At 35.1% G+C, this 21909-nt stretch overlaps 1 protein-coding gene across 1 annotated transcript in view; it reads right to left on the reverse strand.

The window, feature by feature from the left end:
- The window catches only part of sorcs3a (sortilin related VPS10 domain containing receptor 3a), a 323929-nt gene that overhangs the window by 61866 nt on the left and 240154 nt on the right, over positions 1-21909 (reverse strand). Inside the window, 6 exon segments of the mRNA XM_051135232.1 lie at positions 704-850; positions 6732-6911; positions 7520-7609; positions 12900-13018; positions 14768-14832; positions 17702-17775. Of these exon segments, the coding sequence (XP_050991189.1) occupies positions 704-850; positions 6732-6911; positions 7520-7609; positions 12900-13018; positions 14768-14832; positions 17702-17775 (675 nt within the window).

Raw genomic sequence — 21909 nt, forward strand, 5'->3', positions numbered from 1 at the left:
AACAAATTAAAGGAAAAGTTCACTCACTAATAAAAAAAATATAAAACAAGACAAAACAAAAATAATAAAATAAAATAAAATAAAATAAAATAAAATAAAATAAAATAAAATAAAATAAAATAAAATAAAATAAAATAAAATAAAATAAAATAAATAAGGTATTTTAGTAATGATTAACATGAGTAAGAAACTGACCAAGTTAAAGAATTAGTTCACTCACTAATAAAAAATGATGGTAATAAAATAAAATTAAATAAAATTAAATAAAATTAAATAAAATAAAGAAATAGTTCACTCACCAATAAAAACAAATTTGTAATTACAAAAATAAACTAAATAAAATAAAATAAAAAAATAAAATAAAATAAAATAAAATAAAATAAAAAATTGTATTAAAGTAATGGTTAACATGAATAATAAACTGGACATGGTATAGTTCAATCACCAATAAAGAATAAAAAAAAAACTGTAATAAAACAAAACAAAACATTAAATAAAATAACTGTGTTATAGCACTGATTAAGATGAAAAACAAACTGACCAAGTTAAAGGAATAGTTCATTCACTTATAAAAACTGTTATAAAATAAAATCAATGAACAATGATACATTTTTCAGTAATGATTAACGTAACAAACTGGCCAAGTTAAAGGATTAGTCCACTCACTAACATAAACAAACAAACAAACCCATGCCTTTCTTACCAGCACACAATGAATGGGATTTCCTGCCAGGTCATTAGCGGGCGCCTGCAAAAGCCTCCAGTCTCGGCCCTTGTTGTAAGTAATGTACGTCTTGACCTGGTTCTCCACCTTTCTATTAGCGATGAGCATACCTTCAATCCCTGCTACCTGGGAACAAGGGGGAAGAAATACGATACAAATATGAACATGAACATCCACATTTACGGTTACAGCGCTTTGGACTGTCAGCTAATAAAGCCTCTTAATTACGCAGACACTAGCGCCCACTCTGCGATAGCCGAAGCTCGCCGACACGCTCCAGACAATTTGGAGGTATTACTCTAGCTGACAAGCATCTAACCCAGTGCCAGGCTGCTCATGCTCTGCTTAAAACAAGCCCAAACTTAGCAATATTGAATCGTGACAGTGGTGCAAGCGACCCGTTTTAAATCGCGCCCCGCTAGCGAAGCATGCTCTAAGGCAGGGTCCGAGTCTGTAAGTGGCACTAATAGGGACTGCATTTGACAGTGTCACAGTGACGGAGCCGCATTGGATGGACACGGCTAATGAGGTCCCCTCCTCCGCTGGCCAGACGTGTCAATCACAGCGGTAATTATTTATTATCCTTTAGCTTCCATCTCTCCGTTCCAATGTTCTCCCGGAAGAAGATGGATGTACTGGTTGTGGTAGAGCGGTTCATATTCAGCATGCTCTGCAAATCGGGTCATACTTCAGTGAGCGGATCAGCTGCTCGTTCGAGTTTGCCATGCTTTCGTCAGGACTACGTGGTCAGCGCTATGCAAGCAATCAAAAGAGCAACTGAGCAAACAAAGCAAAGATCTTTAGCCTGAAATACTTCTGTTTAAGACAAGAGCAAAATGACCACGAAAGTCTTGCTGTTTAAAAGTTTTAAGATGTTGATGACCAGCAATGCTAGAGTTTTGGGAGAAAAGAGCAGGACTTTCTACATCTTATAATAAGCGTTTAGACCAGTTGGTAAAAATTATAATGTAACATAATAATAGTAAGAAGAAAGAAAGAAAGAAAGAAATCAGCATAATTTATTTGCATGCCACTTAGTTTGATATTTTATGTAAAGCAAGGACATTTATATATTAATTGTCCATAAACCTTTTATATCCTTTTTACATTATTTTTTAAAATGTTTAAATTATTTTTAAAAGACTTTATTATTTTTAAGTCTCTTAAGTTGAATTTATCTGATTGATCATTTATAAATAAATAAATAAAACTCTAATATTGTGAAATACTATTAATATATTATTTTCTATGTTTTATATATTTTATTTCAGTATAATTTAACATATCACACAAATGTAATTTTTTCTTGAGATGAAAAAGCTGAATTTATTTGATCAGATAGTAAAAACTGTAATATTGTGAAAAATTATTACAATAATTGTTTTCTATTTTAAAATATTTGAAAATGTAATTTATTAAAATCTGTATTTTCAGCATCATTACTCCAGTTTTCACATGATCCTTCAGAAATCATTTTATGATGATATGATAATTCTGAAAAAAAAAAAAACTGTCATATTATGAAATAAAATAATTGTAGGCATTTTAGTAATGATTAACAAATAAACTCACCAAGTTTAGGAACAGTTAACTTACTAATAATAAAAAAATAAAAATAAATAATTAAATTAAATTAAATTAAATTAAATTAAACAACAAACTAAATAAAACTGTCCTGTTGCCTAATATATTTTGTGGAAACTTATTATTATTAATATTATTATATAAACATATTATTATCATTATTATTATTGTTGTTGTTGTTGTTGTTGTTGTTATTATTGAAATAAGTCTTTTGGCTACATTTCTCTGATCATTCATAAATAAATAAATTAAAACTATAATATTTTGAAATTCTATTAATATAGTATTTTATATACATTTTATATAAAATAATTTAACATATCCCAAAATGTAATTTGTTCTTGAGATGATTTCCAGCATCATTACACCAGTCTTCACATGATCCTTCAGAAATCATTTTATTATGCCGATTATATGATAATATATTTTTTTTTCCTGAAAAAAAAAACCCTGCTATGTTATGAATAAAAAATAATTGTAGTCATTTTAGTCATGATTAACATAATTAACAAACTGATCAAGTTTAAAATAGTTCACTCACTAAAAAAAAACAAAAAAAACAAACAAACAAAAAAAAAAAAAAACTTGTTAAAAATAAAATAATAAAATAAAACAATTGTGCTGCCTAATATATTTTGTGGAAAATGTATATTTATTATTATTATTATTATTATTATTATTATTATTAATTTATTAGATTTTTTTTTTTTTTTTAATTAAGTCATTTTGTATGAATAGACAATTAACAACAACAAAGTCCAAACTTTTAAAGGGTAGTGTATATTTACATTCTAGTGTTGCCAAGGTATGTGCAGTGTGTGTACTTTGGATACAGCCAACACTTGCCAACACCGAAGAAGTCTGCGCAAACAGTGCCAAAACCAAAATATGCATTATCAATCATTACCATTATAAAAATATCTAAAAAAAGTAAAACAATCCCACTTCTCGCTGATCAGTAGTCAGATAAATATGACAAACGTCCAGCCACAAACCACGTCTATACTTAGCCTCCAACCTGAGCTTTAGTGAAAAAAGCCAGTTTTCAATAAGCATTAATGAAGGCTGCTGCAATCTATTAGAGATATGGATGGACTGCTGATTCAGTATTGGCAGGGTGAGCGAGCATTGAGCCAGCCTTGGCACAGAAGTGGGGAGATGCATCATAACCAATGCATTAATGAAACCATCCTTGCTTGCACTCACTAATGGAGACTATTTTTAGCTGCTTGGACAAGGGGAGCGAATGTTTCATTCCTCAATTTTATTTTGTGCTTGGTTCAGGCTGCTAATTTTAAAGCAATATGATATAGTATATGCTGAGAGCGACCATATTGTGATGGTAATGTCTTACTGTCATGAAGGAGGAATGGTTTCCTTGAACTCAATTGGCAAATCTATTTTTACAGAAAAACTACAGGCTGTCTGAGGGTTCTGGCCACAGACAGGCCGATCGATCTTGAAATATTGATACTTCCGATACTTAAGTTTTCAAGTGTGGATTCATGCTCGCAAAATAATATTGATTGGGGTAAAAAAGTGAGTAGTGATTTTATATGTAATTTTAGTAGTGATTATATAAGTTGCATATAAATGCAACTTAATTTACACTTAAAAAACATACTTAATTAAATAAATTTGATTAGCTTTGTCATGTAAACCGTACACTTTCATTACTTTGTTAGGCCACTTTGTTCTGAAAGTCATAAATATACGGAGCCTCTAAAGGGATAGGGTGGTGGGAAAAGGTGGGAGGAAAAAAATATTTTTCTAATCTTGTGCGTTCTCCCCCAAAGATATTTGTGTTCCCTTGCAAAACGTTTGCGTTCTTTTGCAAAGATATTTGCATTCCCGGGACACTTTGCGTTCACTTGCAAAATTTTGCGTTCCCACCAGAAAAAACTTTGCGCTCTCTCGCAAAGACATATTAATTCCCCCAATAAACTTTGCGTTTACTCGCAAAACTTTTATGTTTCCTTGAGAAACTTTGCAGTCACTTGCAAAACTTTTGCGTTCCCTCGAGAAACCTTGCGCTCGGTTGCAAAACTTTTGCGTTTCCCTGAGAAACTTCATGTTCGCTTGCAAAAATGTCCAAAACTTTTGCATTCCCCCCCAAAAATTTTGCATTCGCTCACAAAACTTTTGCAGTTGCCGAGAAACTTTGTGTTCACTTGAAAACCTTTGGGTTCCCCAGAGAAACTCTGCGTTTGCTCACAAAACTTTTGTTCCCCAGCGAAACTTTGCATTCGCTCGCAAAACGTTTGCGTGAAACCTTGCGTTCACTCGCAAAACTTTTGCTTTCCTTGAAAAACTTTGCCTTCGCTTGCAAAGACTTGCAAAACTTTTGCGCTCCCCCAAGAAATTTTGCGTTTGCTTACAAAACGTTTGTGTTCCCCTGAGAAACCTTTAGTTTGGTCACAAATCTTTTGTGTTTCCTTGAGAAATTTTGTGTTTGCTTGCAAAACTTTTGCAGTCGCTGAGAAATTTTGTGTTCACTCACAAAACATTTGCGTTCCTCGTAGAAAGTTTGCATTCGCTCACAAAACTTTTGTTCACCAGAGAAACTTTGCATTTGTTCGCTAAACTTTCGCGTGAAACCTCACGTTCCACCATTTGTGTTTCCTTGAAAAATTTCGCGTTTGCTTGCAAAAACTTGCAAAACTCTTACGTTTCCCCGAGACGGTTTGCGTTCCTGAGGGAAACTCTGCAACCCCTTGCAAAACTTTTGTGTTCCTATGAGAAACCGTGTGCTCGGTTGCAAAACTTTTGCGTTTTCTTGAGAAACTTCACGTTCACTTGCAAAAACGTACAAAACTTTTGCATTCGCCTGAAAAAATTTGCGTTTGCTCACAAAACTTTTGCAGTCGCCGAGAAACTTTGGGTTCCCCAGAGAAACTTTGCATTCGCTCGCAAAACTTTTGCGTGAAACCTTGCGTTCGCTCGCAAAACTTTTGCTTTTCCTTGAGAAACTTCGTTTTCTCTTGCAAAGACTTGCAAAAAGACCTGAGACTCTTTGCGTTCCTGAGGGAAACTTTGCATTCCCTCGCAAAACTTTTGCATTCCCGAGAGAAACATTGCGTTCAGTTGCAATACTTTTGCGTTCCCCTGAGAAACTTCTGCGTTCTCTCACAAAGATATATGTACTCCTTCTCAAAATGTCTTCATTGCGTTTGCTCGCAAAATTTTTGCGTTCCCTCGCAAAGATATTTGCATTCCCTCGCAAAACCTTTGTGTTCCCCTGAGAAACTTCAGTGTTCTCTCATAAAGATATTTGCAAAGATATTTGTGAACAATTATCTTACTGAGAAAATGCAAACGTTTTGTGAGCGAATTTAAAAAATATTTTTTCTTCCCATTCCCGTATTTTTTCCACCACCATGTCCCTTTAGGGGCTCTTTATAAATAAAGTTTAAATAATAATAATAATAATAAATGTTAATATAAACATAGCCCAGAATATTCCTGGATACAAACCTTCACTTTACTTTACTTTAGTACTTGGCATGAGATGGGGTGGGGGGGATTCCTAGTCTAATAGCTTAATCTTATTAAAAGAAGAAAGCTGAACAATGCCACTGACCCAAAAGAAGTATAATGCAGACTACCGCTGAGAGGTCTTTAAAGAGCAGAGGGAGACAACAGGAGAAATTGATAGAGAGAGAGGCACTTCCATTCATTTAGTCTCACTTGTCGTATGTTCTTTTATTAGCTTTTCTAAGAGTTTTTTCTCACTTACAGTAGGAGTCTCCTATATGAATTTTCTCTCTTAAAAGTCTCCAATAGGTCTTTGAGACTGTTGCTTGTGCCTATAGTAAAGACTTCCAAGCTTCTTTAGACCTTTAAAACTAAAAGTAAAAAAACTCTGAATTATTGAATAGGCATAACAAAAAGTGTGCTTTTGAGCAAATAAGATCATTTTAAATCTTTTTTTTTTATTTGAGGATTGACCTTTTTTGAAGTACCAGTATTTCTTAACCAAGATTAAGGCCAGATTGAAACCTGAGCTATAAACTTGAGCTGGATTTTCCAGAGGGAAACAAGTTACGATATGTCTTAAAGGTGCAATGAGCTCTTTTATCTCGAAAGATCAAAGGAAACTTCATTCCTCGTGATAGGAGCCCTTTAAAAGGAGTCATATACAGAACAAGAGCAGTTCCCATTGAATCAGCAACCACCCTTCTCTCCCCCCTCGAAACATTTAACTACAACTCAATTTATCTCTCTGTCTTCATTGCTATCGTTCATTTACGCTTGCTAATTCCCCAGAGGCTTAAGATAATGTGGGCTATGCTTGAGTGCCAGGGCGAGAAGTAGCGTCTGACATGAATTCTAATGCAGCCCGAGGAGCAGTGAACATCTAGCATGAAGCCGTTGACTTGAAGGCTAATGTTAGCTTGTTAACAAGTTAGTGATGAAGTTATGCCTCGTAAAGGTCGATCATGCTGTTGCCTCCCAGGCCACGGCTGGTCCTGACGTTCTCCAGGGCCAAGGTGAAGTACACCCCACGCGTGTCAGATATGTACAGGTTGTAGGTATCATTCTGGTTCCACTCCTGGACAGCGGTGAAAACCTGACCTTGATCTGTGCTCACAATATGCATGTCCTAGAAAGCAGAAAAAGAAAAAGAGGGGAAAAGACAGCTGAGGGTGAGTAAAAAGAAAGCTGAAGTCATTAGCAAGGACCCCTGCTAGTTCTCAGTGGGCATGATGTACAGGATTACATATTTGCACAGGGCTCAGCTGAACATGTGTTTTAATGTATACCCAACTGACCAAAGCAAGCCAACTGAAAAGACTGCACACTTCACTTCTTCAAGAGGAGAAATGTGCAGAAACGTGCTTGGCATTGGTAACTAAAAACCTTTTACTTTTGAACGATCATTCATCCACACCAATAGGTGTCAGTATAAAGGTCAAAACCACTGGGGTTTTCTTTGAACACATAAAGTATTTTTGTAGCTTCATAACAGTAAGGTTGAACCATTGATGTCACATCGACTATTTTAGCGATGTCCTTACTACCTTTCTGAGCCTTAAATGTGGTAGTTGCTGTCTATGCAGGGTCAGAAAGCTCTTGGATTTCCTCAAAAATATCTTAATTTATGCTCTGAAGATGATTAAAGGTCTTACAGGTTTGGAGCAACATGAGGGGGAGTAATTAATTACAGAATATTCATTTTTGGGTGAACTATCCTTTTAAGTAGTCTCTTACCTTGGGCAGTGAGTACTTTGGGATTTTAATGCGCACAAAAGCTTCTCTTTGATAGGACACATAGTAGCTTGCTCTGCCAGTAGTCGTCACCTGCATGAAAAAAAAAAAAAAAAAAAAAAAAAAAAAAAAAAAAAAACATTTATCCCAGATATCAAATAACTGGCTTCAACACTGGGGAAATTTATTGCAGTAACTATTGATTTGTCTTTGTACTTTGAACAAAAGTTTAGAGGTGGGCGGTATGACCAAAATCTTGGCATGAGTAATTTTATATAACGCTAATGGTGAATATCAAAATCTACACCCAAATGTTGACTTTGCTAAAAGTAACTGGCAACTCAGAGCTGGGTAAATATGTTGGGTTAAACCAGAAATGTTCAAACCTGTTCCCGGATGACCACTGTCCTTCATAGTTTAGCTCTAACCCCAAAGAAACACACCTGAAACATCTAATCAAGGTCTTGAGACTCACTAGAAACTTCTATAAAAGTGGGTCGGAGCTGCATGGAGCTAAACTTTGCAGGACATTGGTCCTTTAGGAGCAGGATTGGACACCCCTGGGTTAAGCTAACCCAGCAAGAAAAGTTGTGCATTTTAACCTAAGAGGTTAGGTTTTGTTTTGTAATGTTTCTACCACAGTGTAGCAGAATTTCTATCACCACTTCTACCAGCAGTATATATTGTCAAAGAGTCCAGCCCTAGTAGGGCTGCCAGGTTTGTTAAAGAAACACAGCCCAACTGCTATTCAAAAATATCCCAAAAGTAGACCAATCACATTTTTTTCTGTGGTTTTCATCTCCATCAGTGGTCCGCTCTATGAAATCACATTCTGGGAGTGGGGAGTGGTGTCCACCTTTGTTCCTTAGCTCCAATCCCAATTAAACACACCTGGACCAGTTAATGAAGGTCTTGAGACTCACTAGAAACTTCTAGAAAAGTGTGCTGGAGCTGGTTAGAGATAACTTTGCAGGACATTGGCCCTTTAGGAGTAGGACTGGACACCCCCTGGGTTAAACTAACCTAACAAGAAGGGTTGTGCATTTTATCCTACAAGGTTAGGTTTTGTTTTGTAATGTTTCTGCCACATTATAGCAGAATATCTATCACCATTTTAACCAGCAGTGTATACTGTCATAGTGACCAGCCCTAGCAGGGTTGCCAGGTCTGTGAAACAAAACCAGCCCAATCGCTATTCAAAACTATCCCAAAACTAGACAAATCACATTCTTTTCTCCATGGTTTTCCTCTCAATCAGTGGTCCACTCCATCGAAACTGCATTCCAGGGAGTCCCCCTTTGTTCAATAGCTCCAACCCCAATTAAACATACCTGAACCAGTTGATCAAGGTCTTGAGACTCATTAGAAACTTCTAGAAAAGTGTGTTGGAGCTGGTTGTACACCCCTAGGTTAAACTAACCCAGCAAGAAGGGTTGTGCATTTTACAGGTTAGGTTTTGTAATGCTTCTACCATAGTGTAGCAGAATATCTATCACCATTTCTACCAGCAGTATATACTGTCAAAGAGTCCAGCCCTAGCAGGGTTGGCAGGTCTGCGAAACGAAACCAGCCCAACTGTGATTCAAAACTATTGAAATCATGTTCTGGTTCTGCTTTTTTCCTTAGCTCCAACCCCAGTTAAACACCTGAACCAGCTAATCAAGGTATTGAGACTCACTAGACCAGTGGTTCTCAACTCCAGTCCTCAAGGCCCACTGCTCTGCACATTTTCTATGTCTCCCTCATTTACCACACCTGATTCAGATCATCAGCTTGTTAGGAGAAAGAGCCATGAACTGAAATGAACATGTCAGATTTAGAAACATACAAAATGTGCAGAGCAGTGGGCCCCGAGGACTGGAGTTGAGAACCACTGCACTAGACACTTCTATAAAAGTGTGTTGGAGCTGGCTGGAGCGAAGCTTTGCAGGACACTGGTCCTTTAAGAGCAGGATTGGACACCCCTGGGTTAAACTAACCCAAACAAGAAGGCTTGTCCATTTTAACAGGTTAGGTTTTGTTTTGTAAAGTTTCTACCACAGTATAGCAGAATATCTATAACCATTTTTACCAGCAGTATATACTTTCATAGTGACCAGCCCTAGCAGGGTTGCCAGGTCTGTGAAACAAAACCAGTCATGTTTTTTCCTTAGTTTTCCCCTCCGTCAGTTGTCCACACCACTGAAATCACATTTCACGGGAGAGATCGCTTTAACCTGTGGACTATGAAAAATCCAGCGGCAACAGTGTAAAAATAACCCAATTCTGCAGTAAAACCGTGGACTTGGCAACCCCCGAGTCATAGCACATTCAATGTGAATTTGAGCTATTAACCGGCTGTCTTCAACACATTACACAAAGCTGTAAATTCAGAAGGCTAATTCAGTAACAGAGCACACAGGTTATATCTAGAACGAGACATTTAAAACAATCTCCCCACCATGATTTGGAGGATACTGCTTGGTCTTGGTTTGTCGATGCCCTTTGCAGTTCAAGAGTGGAGAGTGGTAAATATCTTGTAGGACAATCAATACTCTCATTATTCTCTGTCAAGAGAAATCTTTAATTCTCGCAAGCAACGCGCTCGCTCCCAGCCCACTCCGAGCGGGATTGTTGGCGCTAATGATAGCGCGTGTAGCAAATACACACTGGTTGTTAGCATACACAGCAGGAACTGTCAGAAGCTTGTCATATCTACAGCTGCACAAGGGGGAATGGAGAATGAAATAAATAATTCTTCCGCAGCACAAAAGGTACTTCATCCTGCCAAAGTAGCAGACACGTTTAATTCATCCCACCTCTTTTCATAATTTCAATTAGAGGGCATATATACACCCAACAGGATTCCGATTTGAACATGGGAATAAAATGGCACCGTGATTATATGACAGAAACAATTATACTTCTTAGCGGGTAACGTGCATTCAATAACTGAGGAGAGAGAGGCAGAGAAGGAGAGCGGCGGTCTGGAGAAAGTTCTAAACAAACAGCATGTCCGACGTGTCTCCAAAAAAGCCGCTCTGCGTGCAACAGAAGGAAGGAGCGGGCAGGATCGATGCTTTCCAGGGGCAGTTGAACTTCGAAAGAAATTGGGATGATCGATTTCTCTGTTTCACATTCCTTATGTGATGTGGCGTGACAAAACATTGGGGTTGAACGTCCACTTCTTATTGGCAGGACTTGTTATCTGCACTGCCGTTAGACTTCCAAGAGGGTTGTGAGTAAATGTTTTGAAACTTGCCATCAGTGTGAGCAGCCTTTCCGTTGGCTGGGAAATACTGTCATTTTTAATTCCCAGTCTGAAGTTTTGGCCATGACTTCGGATGCAATTATTTGTATTCTCTAGGTGCCCGTTCTTTAGCTCCCACCATAATTTGTGCTGTTTCGAAGACAAACGTTTCATGCAGATGGAAATTAATATATTCAAAAACTGTCCTGGATTGGTATCGGAAATTTAGGCCATTACCATTTCACTTTTTCCCCATGAGTATAGGATTATTATTTTGACCCACTAGGGAGTCAACAATGATACAAATAAGCATGGACACACATAGTTACGCACACAAATGTTAAAGAAACTGGTTTTTGGTTGGAAATGACATGAAGGTGAAGAAATGACGACAGAACGTTCGTTTTAGGGTGAACTATTTCTTTAAGGTATATTCACACTGACAGTGATTTGCAGCCCAAAGCAAGCAGAAGTCATTCATTTTCAATGAGACTTGGAGATTTGAGGCGACATGAGCAGCAGCAACCATTGCAGAAGCGGCAAAGGTGAGCAAAGTTCAACTTCATGCAAATGACCATCAACGCCATGGGAGTGAAGACAGAGAGCCTTGCGTGATCCACCTTAGACATTTTAATCAAGCATGTGCTAAATTTTGGATCATATATATTTGAGTCTATATATACACCAGATATCACACTGTGTTCCACATTCCACAATTTCTAAATGAGGAGCAACGGCAATGACAAAGCATTTCGCAGTGGGAACACACTGAGAAATCCCAACAGGTTTGTTGTTCTAGGAACTTCTTATCTCAAAGACTAATAGGAAAGGGTTACAGTGTTATCACTGTATTTTTATTCCGGCCCCACTGTTTGACTTTCATTAATTGTGGGCATAATTATATAATTCAAAAAATAATTTAATGATGCTATTTGACTTGCTTCTTGACTCTAAAGCATTTCAGAAGATGCTATGTATTATAGCAATAATTCCAGCACTGGTTACCTATTTACATATAATTCTCAGGCTAGAATAAATATGATTAAGGAGACAATTTTTCTGAAGTGCAGACTTGCAGTTTAGGCAACATTTACCACAGTAGGTGGATTAAACAGTCATAAATTGCATGTGAAAAAAAGACTAGAACAATACAAACTAACTGAAGCAAACTATTTGAAGTATGGAAGCCCATTTTCGCCACTGAAAAATAAAAAAGGTTATTGTGACTTTTTCACAAACTCACAATTTAGACTTTACTCTCAGAATTGCATGATATAAACTGACAACGGCAAGTTATTGCGACTTTTTATCTCACAATTCTGACTTATTCTCACAATTACGTGATATAAACTCACAACTGCAAGTTCTTGTGACTTTTTATCTCACAATTCTGACTTTTTTTTTACAATTGCAAGTTTACATCTCGCAACTCTGACTTTTTTTTTTTTAAGAATTACGTGATATAAACTCACAACTGCAAGTTCTTGTGACTTTTTATCTCACAATTCTGACGTTTTTCTCGCAGTTGTAAGTTAACATCTTGCAATTCTGACTTTTTTTCTTAGAATTGCGATATAAACTCGCAATTATTAATTATGAAGTCAGAATTGTGAGACAAACTCACAATTCTGAGAAATAAAGTCAGAATTTCGACACTTCATACTTTTTTCTCTCAGAATTGCGAGTTTATATCTCACAGTTCTGAGAAAAGAGAAACTCGCAATTGCAAAAAAAGTTAGAATTGCGAGACACAAACTCGCACTTGGGAGAAAAATCTTGAAATTGTGACTATTTCTGAGAATTGTGACTTTATTTCTCAGAATTGCAAGTGTCTCAATTCTGACTTTATAACTTGCAATTGCGAGCTTACAGTATATCACACAATTCTGAGAAAGAGTCAGAATTAAAAGAATTTAAAAAAATCTGAATTGTGACAAAAAGTTTCAATTACCTTTTTTTTTTTTTTAAATCAGTGGTAGAAATGGGCTTCCATAGAAAAGAGCTTCTGAGTTTGGGGAAAAATGTTTGTTCAGTAATACACTGTACGTATTACTAACATATTATCATTATTACTGCTACTACCGATAATAACAATATTAATTAATTATGTATTTGATATCTAATTAATATATTGAAGTGATCACTGGTCCTTACCTGAACGAACACGTATTCATCCTGAACGACAAGTGAGTTGGTTTCAATATAGCCAGAAAATGGATATGTCCTACTGGATTCAGAGCAGGCTTGAGCTCTACATGTCACATACTGACAATCTGTTGTAAGGAGAGACAGAAAATGGATTCTAGCTGTTAATTGGATTCTGATTCTGGGGGCATCAAGTCCAGCAACATCTGACTGTTCTCAGAATCTCTAAAGACACTTCAGCCTCAAGTAACATTAGGTGGAAGATCCAGAATTATGCATCCAATATTAAATGGAAAGTTCATTCAAACAAATTAAACTTTTGTCATTATTTGCTCACCTTCACGTCACCCTTTTTTCCCACTGAACTCACTAAAGAAAATTATTTTTTGTTGTATGGAACTAGTGGGGTGAGTAAACAATGACAGAATTTTCATTTTTCCTTGGACTACGCCTTTAACCAGTGAGAGAAAGCAAAGTCCTATATTAATCTGCTATCAGATGGTGTGTTTATCATTACGGTAATCCTGTCTAGCTGCCCGCAGGACTGGCTTTATCCTCTGTCTCGGAATCCATTCCCTAGCTCATGGTCTCTCGCCTCATCTCTTTTCCTCCTCTAACATCAGGATTGAAGAAGGAGTGTACCGTAGATCAGTAGATGGGATGTGAAAGAAAGGTGGGGAAAAAGAGAATTCGAAATAACCTTAGTACATACTGTGAAGGAGCATTTCTTTGAATGGACAACCATACTAAAGAAATATACCTGAGTCAATGAGTGAGCCAGAGGTTTGAGTCTGAACGAGACACTGAACGAAAATATAGTTTGCGAAAGTACTGGGACACGTTGTTTCAGAACGAACTGAACAAGTGAGGCAAAAATCTGATGGCTCTTTCTTTTTTTCAAATGAATCAGAGTAAGTGAGGTATGAGCAAAAATCTGCCAGCACTTTTTAAAAAATGAATCTGTTGTGTAAATAATAAAATGAATCACTTAAAATTTATGAAACGTGATGTTTTAAATTATTTGTTTATGCTTATAATATAATATAATATAATATAATATAATATAATATAATATAATATAATATAATATAATGCATGACTTTTTCTTTGTTATCCCTTTAATGAATGATTTTATTATTTTATTATATAATGGCTCACTTATAATATTTGCAATCTGGAATTTAAGAACTCACATAAAATGCAATTATTTTAACATTAAATTAAATTAAATTAAATTAAATTATTGAAAGTAAAAATATGCTGGCTCTTTCTTTTTTCAAATGAATCAGAGTGAGTAAAGCATAAGCAAGAATCAAGCAGTTTTAAAAAATGAATCTGTTATGTGAATACAATGACTCACTGAAATCACTTAAAAAGTAGGAAATATGTGGCGTTTTATCACGGATGCTCAACCCTGTTCCTGGAGATCTACCTTCCTGCAGAGTTCAGCTCCAACCCTGAACAAACACACCTGAACCAACTAATTAGGATCTGAAGGAGCACTTGATAATTACAGACAGGTGTGTTTGATCAGGGTTGGAACTAAGCTCTGCAAGAAGGTAAATGATTGGTTTAGATTTCTTTAATATAATATGATATAATATAATATACATGACTTTTTCATTGCTATTCCTTTGATGAATGACCAAAATAATTTTACAGAGAATAATACAATCGCTCACTTATAATATTTGCAGTTTGGAATTTAAAAACTTACTAAAATGTAATAATTTTAAAATTAAATTAAATTAAATTAAATTTGTAGCACACCAAAAGACTGTATTTTTTAAATAAAATTCACTGTATGAATCAAAATTACACCACTGGACTGAAGGACAGTACTGGAGAACACACAAAAAAAGAAAGAATCAACTCACGGCCATCAGGAGTGTGGGCCTCCATGTGCACTAGATCTAACTCCTTGTCCAGACCGGTTACCGACCTGCGTTAGACACACACCAGAGTGAGGAGAAAGCGGTTTTATCACAGAGACGAAAAAAATCCATAACAGATGTCTTACTGAAGGTCCATTTCAGCCAGCTAAATGAAAAAAAGAGTTGTGAGGTGCCACTTCCCCAAATGCCACATGATGGGGAAAGGAATCAAAGTACAATTTGCAGCAGCAACCAGAAGCGTGGCTAAAACCCATGTATTTGTAGGTATATATTTGTGCATGAGGGTGACAGTGAAGGACTACAATGGAAATGAGAAAGATGGCACCTGTTGGAAATATGAGTGTGTGGTGCACCAGCCCTTAAACAACCCTACCATTAACTAGACAGTGTCTTTTATGGCTAAAAGTAGGTTGTACAAGTGTAGCCGCTCTCTGCGACTCATGCACACATTGAAGACAAACTTCTGATAAAAGCTCTACTTTCTCACTAACAGCCTAAAACATCCTTCAGTGGTTAGCACTGAGTTACACATAATCTAAAAGCTACTTCCTGCGTGATGTGTATACTTTGGTAGGAATGCACTGACTATTGTGTATGTATCTGCATACATCTTGCATATATACTGTTCTTGCAATCTTTCTTACATTGTGTCATGTTCATCAAAAAAATAAAAAGGTAAAAAAGGTTAAAAAAAAAAGAAAGAAAAGAAAGGGAGACATCTTGGACTTGACACAGTGGCTTGTACGCAGTTTGTCACAAAAAATCACTGTAGAAATTTGCAAATCTCAGCCAATAAAAGAGGGGTTACTTAGATAAAGCAAGTAGTATTCCACTTGCCAACATGATCTCAATATGGCAACCCACTTTATGTAATAAAAGACAGTTTATATTAAAATGAATATCTACAATAAAAGCTTAATGGTTTAAAGTTTGAAAATGAATTAGGACAACCATAAATGTTAGCATTGCAATTTTACATTTCAGTTTAAAAGTCAGCCAATAAAAACAGGGTTATTTAGATCAAGTAAGTCATGTGATCTCAATATGGCAACTCATTTCATGTGAAATAAGACAGATTTGAATAAGTTATTATGACTGAAGTCTAAAATAAGAGTCTATTAAAGTCAAACATAATAATAATAATAATACAGTGAAATATTACAACAGCAATATCTCTTATTTATATTCAGTATCTTTAATTTAATTTAACTGTTTGATACATCACAATTTTTGGTCAAATTATGGAGAAAAAAATCTTGTTTTTTTTTTGTTACCATTTAAAATAACAAAAGCAATAAAAATCTGTTGTGTCAGTAATAAAACGACTCACTCAAATTACCTAAAATTTAGGAAATATGTGAGGTTTTAGATTATTTGTTTACACTTCTGTAATAAAATATATTATAATAATAAAAAATAAAATACTAGACTTGTTCTGTTATCCTTTTGATGAATGTATTTAAATTATTTCAGAAAGAATTATACAATAGCTCACAATATTTGCAGTCTGAAATTTAAGAACTCACTAAAATTTAATAATTTTAAAATTAAATTCAGTTCAATTATAAGAGCTATGTCCATGACCTGAGGGTCAGTAACACATCTTTTTTAGCATACCAAAAGATTGTATTTTTAAAATAATATAAAATTTAATTAAAATAAAGTTTTGATATATACATTTTTTGGCCAAATTATGAAAGATTTATTTTGTTTTGTTTACTTCTCCCACATTCTAAAATCACAATTTTAAATGAAGCAAATCCATCCCACACATTGTAAAAAAAAAAAAAAGAAAGAAAAAGAAATCTGTAAAATTTACGGTTTAAAAATGGCAGCTGTGATTGCCACAATTTTATCATAAAAATACAGTAGCAACATTTTAGGTTTTACGGTTCTAACTTAAATTTACATTTAAATACTGTAATTTCATTAACTGATATAATGTTAATATACCAACCTACTGAAGTACTGAAATCTGTTTTGTAAATATTAACATATTTAGAAGCTGCACAGTGTCATTCACACAAACACTAAACACTATCATGGTAACACACATGAAACTAAAATAATGCAATAAACATTCATTTAACAACATTAGATGTAACATAAAACCCTAATGTACAAAACTGATTAAAAAACTAAGATTAAACATAGTTATTTCAACAAAAAAAAAATGTCAATTTAGTTATTCACTGTAAATTATATGTATACCTATAAATTATTTTTCACTTCCAAAAACGGTATGCTACCGTAAAAATACATGTACTACCCAATAGAGTTTTTCACTGTATATAGTAGGAGAACTTAACGTTAACCATACAGTTTTTTACTGTAGCATTTTTACAGTCTTTTACCGTTAAATTCACAGTCATTTTGTTACAGTGCAGCCCTACTGGAGTCTTTGTCTTTTGTGGGTGCACGTCATTTCAAACATATTTTTTCCAAAAGTGCTATCTATTTCTTTATGTGCAAAACTTTTCTAAACTACTTTGAAGTCTAGATGCACTATGGAGTAAGATTCCTTTCTCTTTTGCTTTCCTCAGCCATCGTTACGCCTCTATTTTCTTTCCATCTTTCTCTGGCATGCTTATTCTCTCCCTTTCTTTTATTGTCTTGATACTGAATGGAGAGGAGTTGTGCAACAAAGGTCTTAGAGCTCAAACATCTGTGCAGTTTTCATCTCACGCCGACACGAACAACAGGCTGTGCATTTTCTAAGCATAAGAGCGGGCAAAAAAAGGACACAATTTTCAACCGTATCCATCTTCTCAATTGCTCAGACTCTTCCCACATATCATGAGCGCGTCAATGTCAACCAGCTCTCGACTAAACTCCCCTTGTTCGCCCATAAAATTGCAAGTTAGTGACATCGTGTGAGAAATGGAGATGAGGTGTGATTGTGACTGTATCACCTACCAGTAGAAGCGATTCGGAGTCACTCGCTCGTGAACCAGCTGCCACTTTCGGCCAAAGTCAAATGAGCTATACAGCTAAGAGAAGAAGAGAGACAGAGAGAAAAAAAGACAGAAGCAGCCATTAAAAACAGGCAGCCACTAAAATCTGCAATCATTCGCTCTGTTAAGTTAAAGCCATGTAACCATTTAAAGCCAGATTTTTCTCATTTCATTTAAGAGCCTTTTCTCTGAATATAACTGATTCGTCATTGTGATTTGTATTTCATTATACAGCTGAGTCACTGTGTGTTGTGCTTTTCAAAGGACTGAGCTAAAAAGCACAGACTTGAAATCAGTTGTCATGGGTTGAAGAGAACATGATTATGCTTAGGGTTTTCTACGTAATTGAACACAATACTGTATGGAAATATATGCCTTTTTAATAGTGTGGAAAATGGAAACCATATTTATTGCACATAAACACTATGAAGAGGATCACATCATAAGAAATACATGAAATATACTGTAACTTTCAGAATTCAAAACTTCCTCAAACTTCTTTAAAGCCAAGCAAAAAGAGAAAGAGAAGAGAGTTAATGTAAAAATACATATTAAAAATGTACAATATATGTACTGTATGTACTGCACTACATAAATATTTTTTCATAGGCGGAGGGTGAACCAACTCCAGTACAAACATCATAAACTCGTCTTTTTAAGTAAGAACCAGATATGGGTGTCATGTAGGCTAATAAAATATTTTTAATAGGACAGAATTTGTATTTAACGTGATTACAGTTTGATAAAAACATTAGACATGCATAATTATAACATATTTTCACTTTCACAGACGTAATAGATTTAATTTGTTTGTGCAGGGGCATTTTGTCCATTTAGTGGCATGTTTGCCCCAAGTCTCCACGGCCTTTCCCAGCCTAACACATGCACACTATGTATATTTTGTAGAAGAAATTACTATTTTTATTCACCAAGAACACATTAAATGAATCAGAAGTGACAAAGGATTTCTATTTCAAATAAATACTGTTCTTACAAAAATCACAGATTCCACAAAAAAAAACTATATGGCAGAATTGTTTTTAATTTTTATGATTTCTGAAGGACTATGTGACACTGAAAACATTTATAATATTAAAATAATATTAAAGTGCCCTATTATGCCATATTATGCCATGTCAAGGTTTCTAATATTGTTTTGAAGTCTCCTACAATAATTACATGCATGCAAGGTCAAACAACACTTTCATTTTCTCAAAATATGCATTTATTATCACCTCATTTTCCAGCGATTCTCAAACAATTCGTTCAAAGCAGCTCAAAGATTCAGTCTCGCTAAACCCCGCCCTTCCATAAGCCTACTTTGCTCTAATTGGTCAGATGGCCCAGTCTGTTGTGATTGGTCTACTGTGTACATCACATTTCAGAAAAGATACGCCCATTGCCAAAGTTCCATATTTTGAACACTGGATAGAAAATATAAACATTTATTATTTATCATACTTACAGATTGATATTCAGTGGTACCAGCTAGACTTGTCCAGGCTGTTCAGAGTTGATTTTTTCTTTTAAGAGACAATAACTTTATTTATCATGCATGACTTTGCAGATTGTTTACATTCACATGCAACTGTAATATACACGCTGCACAAAAGGCAATATTCGAAATGGCATAAAAAGGGCGCGTTTAGTTAGGTCTTCTACTGTACTGTATCTCAATCTGAGAGGCATTTAGACAATAAATCAAATAATATTTTTTAAAAAATACTACACTTTCAAATCTCTGTTACGCATTATTATGGCTCAAACTCTGGGATGTGACAGACCGAGGGCATACAACAGATAGAAGAAAGAGAAGACAACTGGCAGAAGTTAAAAGCACAGATCATTCGAGGTTCAACAGTTACCTGGAGCTAGCAGTGCATGAAACACAACACACATTAAAATGTGTCTAAATGGAATTATTTGGACTTGAAGCTGCAAGGTGAATCTCAAGGGAATCCTAATGGATGAGATGAGTCCATTCAGGTCCGGAGGGAATTCATTTGGAAGCATGCCCTAGTCTGTACATGCATCTCAGTCCATGGAAAAAGAACAGACTATACCTTCAATCTCCAGAGATTTCTAGTAAGGACGGCATATCTCAAACTAGGTTCAGTGGACCTAAGAAGTCTGTCTCAAATAGCTAGAAACGTTCTGTAGTGTGAACAAAAATTGCATCGCAAGCTTTATGAATGCAAGAGAAGCAGACTCACATTTTCTACCGCCTAGGTTTCTCATTCATTTCCTCCATTGATGTTTTAAAGAAACGACTTAAGTGTTAAACCAAACCACTCGCCTTTAAAAAGCAAGATGGGGGTCGATGAACAGTTATGAACTTATGAAATAGGTTAGAGAAACTAGTTAAAAAGGATTGCTTTTTTCTGTTTGATGAAACATATGTTGTAATTCTGCGTGCATTAAAAAAAGACTAAATACGAAGTGTCAAGTACGTTTCTACAGACACACTGATGTTTGATGTAGTTGTTCAAATCTGTAAATGAACAAACACGAGTCAAAAAACATCTGCAGATTTGATTGTACATCTTGACAAGTCACTGAACATTACATTAAGACAGAACAAAGAGAGTTTGCATCACAAGCTGTTTACTGACAGGAGCTGGAAGCATCACACAAATGCTCAATAACAGGACTGATGCTTTTGATGAGATCTGAAAAGACTGTTCCTGAGAAGATTGCCCTCAATCACTGAATCTAACCCAGAGATACACAGAGTTCAAAGAGGTTCAAGTATAATAAGAATCCAAATGCAGAGAGCAGAAGTCAGTTCAGTTTAATTAGATTTTATTATTTCTAAAGTAACTCTTCACTTCTACATATTTGCAATATAGTGTTATATAAATAGCAATAAACTGCTGCAGGAGACAAGGTCTAGTAGTTAGCTGGGTTATTATTGCTAATTATAACTAAAACTATTCAAGAAATGTGTTAATTGAAATTAAGCTGAAATGAAATGTACATATTAGATGAAAAAAAAAAGAAAGAAATTAAATTTAGAAATGTTGCCAAGGTTAAACAATAAAATTACAAACTGGAAAAAAGAAACTGAATTAAAACCTAAACTAACATAAAAACAAATTAACAATAAATAGCAATATAAAATAATAAATAATAATAAAAAAAACTCTAATCAAATGTCACAAGCACATACCACATAAAGAAATACTAAAATCTAAACGAAAACATAATAAAATATACACATAAAAATGCATATAAATAATAAATATTAGATAAAACCTAGCCTAAATGAAAATTAGATATGTTGCTAAGTTTAAGGAATTCAATTACTAATAATCAGAAATGAGAAAATAAATATTAATAAAATAAAAAAAGCTAATTCAAAATATTAAAAAAAAAATAATTATATAAATAATACTAAAATACCACTGACAGTTAGTGCACATAAGTGGCAGCTGGTGCTTTCCAAAAGTGAGGAAGCACTGATTTCACTCAAAAATGCATACTGAGATAACATTTCTGGAGGATGTAGATGTATAATTAGTGGTAATTTATTCTGGAAAAAAAATGCAGCAAATAAAAACTTAAAATGAGAATTTAGCATTTAAATCTACCAACTAACTAAACAAATGCATTAAAATATTACTCACATTGAGGAACTGACAATAACACAACCCTGAAGCAAGTTTAAGTCCATCTTAATGTCCGAAGCTCGTTTCGCCCTCATACTCCATAATTTCCTGTCCTCTCCATTTCCCTCCGTCCTAATAAAACAGGCAAAAATGCTAACAACAAAAAATAGTACTAAAAGGCAAAAAAAAAAAAAAATAAATAAATAAATGCTTCTACTGGAAAGAGTTGGAAAGAGTTGAAGAGAGTGGGAAGTAGGAGAACAGAATGTATACTCAGATCCTTTGACCCCCAGAGTCATGTTTTCCTATATATTACCAGAAGCATAGTGCTAAACATATTGAACATACTGTCAAAGAAGTGCAGAAAGACCCTGTACTGACTCTAAGCATCCCACCAGCCTGCCACATGACATATGAGTGCCAGCATGACCCCTACAAGTTGCTAAACACATGGCCTAATTTCCACTGCTCTAATTGTGTTTCTGCATGCCCAGCCGCACAATTAATGGCAAAGCCTGGCGCGTTCCTATTACACTGATTGATGCCACTGTTGATCGGCCCC

The sequence above is a fragment of the Labeo rohita genome, chromosome 1 (assembly GCF_022985175.1).
Source record: "Labeo rohita strain BAU-BD-2019 chromosome 1, IGBB_LRoh.1.0, whole genome shotgun sequence".
Lineage (NCBI taxonomy): Eukaryota > Metazoa > Chordata > Actinopteri > Cypriniformes > Cyprinidae > Labeo > Labeo rohita.